The 4,994-nt window shown below is 42.1% G+C and overlaps 1 protein-coding gene across 1 annotated transcript; it reads right to left on the reverse strand.

The window, feature by feature from the left end:
- Positions 1-3,058: 3,058 nt before the first annotated feature.
- Positions 3,059-4,266, reverse strand: LOC119532791 (THAP domain-containing protein 1-like). The gene is made up of 2 exons (XM_037835093.1): positions 4,073-4,266; positions 3,059-3,746 (listed from the first exon to the last, which is right to left on the reverse strand). The coding sequence occupies exons 1-2, from the start codon at positions 4,264-4,266 to the stop codon at positions 3,176-3,178; spliced, it is 765 nt and encodes a 254-aa protein (XP_037691021.1). The 3' UTR covers positions 3,059-3,175.
- Positions 4,267-4,994: the final 728 nt, after the last annotated feature.

Consider the following 4,994-nt stretch of genomic DNA (forward strand, 5'->3'; position numbering starts at 1 on the left):
TTACTAATCTTATAGTCTTTTCTTCCATCAGTTTATCCTTCATTTTCATAAGAGAAATGGGAATGGAATAAGGCAGTAAGGAAGAAAGATGAGGAGGTACGGAAAGGGGAAATAAAAAGACATATTCATTCATAAATATTGGTCATATTTCCTATGGTCGCCCCAGCTCAGTCAGTAGAAGCTTTTGTAAGTTCCTTTGCTTTCACGGAAAAGGCAAGGAGACATGAAACTCTCAAGTGACTGTCTATCCAGATGCTGAATCCTAGGGACCCCTGCTAAGCACAGGCCCCCTTTGCCCTCCTTGCTAGAATCAGGAATGAGCACAGTGAGTGGAAGGCCAGATTCTTGACATCTTTAACACAATCCCCAGTCCTGCCAGGTTTCCTCTTTGATTTATTAGCACAAACATAGCTCTCTAAAAATATAATTACAGCATTTGGTGTGTGTTTCCTATCTAAAGGCTGCAGGAGTTTAAGAAGCACATAAACTCCTCTGACACTGAGTTATACCCTGGAAAACCAAAACTGTACACTTTGCAAAGCCGAGCTGACAGTTGGATGATCCAATGGGCAGCAGATGTGGGTGACACTCAGCAGCAGCCAAGTGAATGATGGCAGAACTCATTTTTAACATAAAGCACGCAATTTACAGCCAGGAAGCTCTTTCTTGATCATCTTAATATGGACTATTTCCTGAGTTTTAAAATTTACCTCCAGATCCTCACCCTTGATCTCAAGAGAAATCACAGGATTTATTTTTGATGTTACTAACACAAGGAAAGTAAAAGAGACGAGTAGGCAGTATGTTTCTGAGTGAAGGAGTGTCTGTGAAAAACAGCCTTAAGCATGGGTCCCTCAAGCTCATCTTTCTAGCACTTTGTCACATCACCTTCTAAACCCTAAGTGGCATTGCCTTATACTCCTCACAGTCTCCGGGCTACTGGGGACTCTAAGAAGGCCCCACGGGCTAGTGACTTAATGCTCCATCCCATCTCTGCCATGGGTCTGATAAGCATCCATGGAAAAATACCTCTCTGTGCTTTGGTTACCTCAGCTGCACAGTGGGGATAACAGCATCCCCAACCTGTGATGTGATTATGAGAATAAAATGCAATAATGAATATAAAGTAGTTAACATTGGGTCTCTAACCCATAGTAAATGCACAGTAAATGTCAGTGATTACTATCATTTATTTTAATGATATGAGTTTGAGCTTTACCTAACATTCAGAGCTGATCATGTGTATTCCCTGTTTAGAAAGTACACAAGACCATTGAGTGTTTTTGACCAGAATAAAGTTATAAACTCCTCAGAGTCACATACAAAACTTTTCAGAATCTGGGTTGGAACTTTCTTTCATATCTTAAGTCCCTCACTCCTGCACATATTTGAGGCTCTCTATCACCCCATACACCTGCCATTCTCCCAACTTGCTGACTCCATCAGACATACAGATACCTCTTACCCTCCATTATATGGCCAGTGAACTCCTACTCATCCTTCAAGACCCACATCAAATTTCACCTCCTCTGTGAAACCTTTTCCCTAGTCTTGAGTCAAAGTCATTCTCATCATTATGCAACTAGAGCACTTTGCATACAAATTTATAACAGCATTATTGCTTCGTGGTTTATTTGTCTATGTGCCTATCCATGGCTTCTTTTTTCTTTTTCACAAAATAAGTGAAATTGTTTTGGAATAAATACAAAAATTGTATTGGAAGGAGGGAGGCAGGAGGAAAAGAGGAACAAGAGAGGGAGATAAAAGAAGAGAGGGGCAGAGAAAAAAGAGAGAAAAGGAAAAGAGGGAAGGAGGAAGGAAAAGAAGGGGAGAAAATCCAGCAAACCAAACCTATGAAAATGTTAAAAACAGCAGAGGAGTCAAAAGTAGTCAAAGGTCAAGGCAAAAGACTACATTTACCATGGCCCCATTGATGCAGTAGCCTAGAGAAGACCAAAATCATCAAACAGATAGAAAAGGACAAGATATCACTAGAGAGGCAAATCTTTTTCAAAAACATCCATGCTTCCCCTGGTAAAGCTGCCCCCCTTTTAACTTCAAAAGTGGTGGAAGGCAGAGGCTGCATCTCAATTACCTTCTTAGAGGATCTAACCAAGTGCTAAATGAATATGAAATGATAGTCCACGTTTGTCCCCTGCCTCAGAACAGTGCCATGGGCAGCTGGCAACATCTGGTCAATTCCACTAGTTGCTTTTTTCTCCTTTCAAAGAATAATCCATCTGGTGGTACCCAGGTGCTGCCCACAGAGGGTGACAGATCACAACCACAGTACCTGCTGCCTTTACCCTGAGCCCACTCAACTTCCCAGTTGTTCCCAGAGGAGGAACATGGAGCAGGTGCATAAAATGTGACTGATTTAGAGGGTGCCAAAAAGACTCTCTTCTCAAAAGCATTCCCCATATGTATGACCTGCTTCACACACACACAAAAAAACTAATTTCTTGATGTTAAGTTCATCTAATTAAGATTTTTTTGCCTGACAGATGAGAAAATGAGGCAAAAAGATATTAAGGTTTTGCCCAAGATCATTCGGCTGCTTGGTGGGATTTTAGTCCAAGTCTCCTAAATCCGAATAGTAAGCATTTCTCTCCCTCCAGAGGTCCCTTCACAAAAGTTCACAATAGAACTTTCTATGTCTGAGCTCGATAGGGAAGTGGGTAAAAGCAAGGAGGGGTGGTACCCATGGAACCCAGGAAAAGGAGAAAGACAAGTTTTACCATCTTGACCACTTTGCCTAGGCTCCCTGAGTCTAAGCTACAATAGACATGCCAGGCCCTTTCCACCTCTAAGTGCTCAAGTAGCATCTTCTACTAGAGCAGATGCTGGAGAACATAGGGGTAGGGGGCTTTGACAGCAAACTTTCCTCTTACCTTCAACTTTCTGAGCTGCACCCAGGTTCAGCCATTATGGAATTACCTATGGGCTAACACACTCTTTGCCTCTCTGTGCTTCTTTTCTCTCACAGTGATACTTACCTTTTTTTTTTTTTTTTTTTTTTTTTTTACAGTATATATCTAATTTATTTTTTTAAAAAATATTCTGAATGGTTTTTATACAAGTAATCAAGTGTTAACTTTTTCGAGTGAAACTCCTTTTTAGGCTAGAAGAGGCTATGTGGAATTGCCCCATTAGAAATCAATATACATTTAATTTTTTATGCTGGTACTTCCACTATTTCAAAGCAGTCGTTTGGTAGAATCACATAACCTCTCTCTGACATGTCATCTTTCTCTTTCTGGAAATGTACAACCTCCTTTAATTTTTCAAACTGTCGTTCTTGTCTTCTGCATCGTTGCTGTGCAGTCTTGAGTTTCTTTCTGAGTTTTTCCACTTGTTGTTCTAGCTGATGAATCCTTTTCCTTTGGTGCATGGTATCCTCCACAGTATAGTTGTGGTCACAGAAAACGGAGAGATTATCAGGGGTCTGAAGAGGAGGCATTAGTAATCCAATAGCAGCATCAACCTGGGAAACCGGAGGTGTTAGGGGAGGTGGGGGGAGCTGTTCTTGTGGCTCCAGAAGATCTTCCTTCTTGTCATGTGGTTCAGTACAAAGAAATATTGTAGGTATAGCGTTCTCTTTCAGTAACTTGTTGTTGCACTCCCTCTTAAAGCAGTCTGGAGTAAAGTGCTCTGAACAAATACTGCTATACTTGGTGGGTTTAAAGTTTTTTCTTCTCACAGCTGCCTCCCATTTTTTACAGAGACTGGGTCGAGTGAGAGGAAACCTTTATTGCGGCATTTATTATGGTCCATATTACCATTATTGTGTGCTGAATCTTGGCACTACCAGAAGCTTTCTCTAAAACTTAGGAGTCCGTGAGATTGTTCCTCTGAGTTAAAAAAAGAAAAAAAATTCCTCCTCAAATCCTGGCCTGAAATCAATCCATACTGGTGTGATTCTCGCCGCCCATCCTCAGCAAGTTTCTGAAGGACGAAAAAGTGACTTCTGTCGTCTTTTTAAATGTCTTGGTTTCTATTTCAAATTTGCCGCTAAGGAGTTATCACCGCCTCAGTGCTCCAGGACGCGGGTCTGTGAGCCTGGACACCTCACAACTCGAGGGGCCTCCTGGCATCGCTCGCGGGCCCAGATCTCGCCACCACGAGTCCGGGAGCGAGCATCACAGCCCGGGCCGGCTTCTCGAAAGCACGAAACGGACACCGCGGCAAAGCCCGGCGAGTACGCGCAGCCCGGAAAACCGGGGCGCGGGCCTCGGAGCGACGGTTCCCCACACCGATACTTACCATTTGATGAGGAGTTTTTGTCCTTTCAAGGAACTCCTTGGAATAACAAAAAAGAGAGAGAAAAAGAGAGAGGGAGAGAGAGAGAGAGAGACTCTAAATGGAAGATCCCACTATTACTTCATATCCATAAATCTTACCTGCACAGCCACAGTTGGGAGGGACTGGACTGCCTAAAAGTCCTATGGAGCTGACTCAGTTAGCCTGGCCTTTGCCTGAGCACAGTCCACTACTCTGTCCAGCCATGTGAAGCTCTGTGAGGCTTCTGACCATAGATGGTATCTGTGCATTCCAACCCCCTACCCATTCTAGCCAAGCTGTCACAGAGAAGACAGGTAGAGCTGCCACCCATTTGCAATGAATGGACTCCAGATAATCAAGGGCTACAGAGCAATCAAAATGTGATTGCAAGGCAGAAATTTTGGACTGGGGAGCAAACAAGTGAAACACCATAGATTTTCCAAGAAATTCTTTCTGTAGAAATGTTTGATTATTTCAGATTAGATATTTTATGTTGATCATATATTAAGTGAATACAGCAAAAGGCATTTCTACACTACAGTTATAACTATGTTAAAAATAAAATGATATTATAAGAGCTATTGCTTATAGAGTATGTGATCATACACTGTGCTAAACCCTTTGCAAGCATTATCCCAATTAACACTCACAACAAAGCATTGATGTGTATATTATTATTATCCCCATTTTACAGACGAAAAAACAAATTGGGC

The sequence above is a fragment of the Choloepus didactylus genome, chromosome 4 (assembly GCF_015220235.1).
Source record: "Choloepus didactylus isolate mChoDid1 chromosome 4, mChoDid1.pri, whole genome shotgun sequence".
Classification (NCBI taxonomy): Eukaryota; Metazoa; Chordata; class Mammalia; order Pilosa; family Megalonychidae; genus Choloepus; species Choloepus didactylus.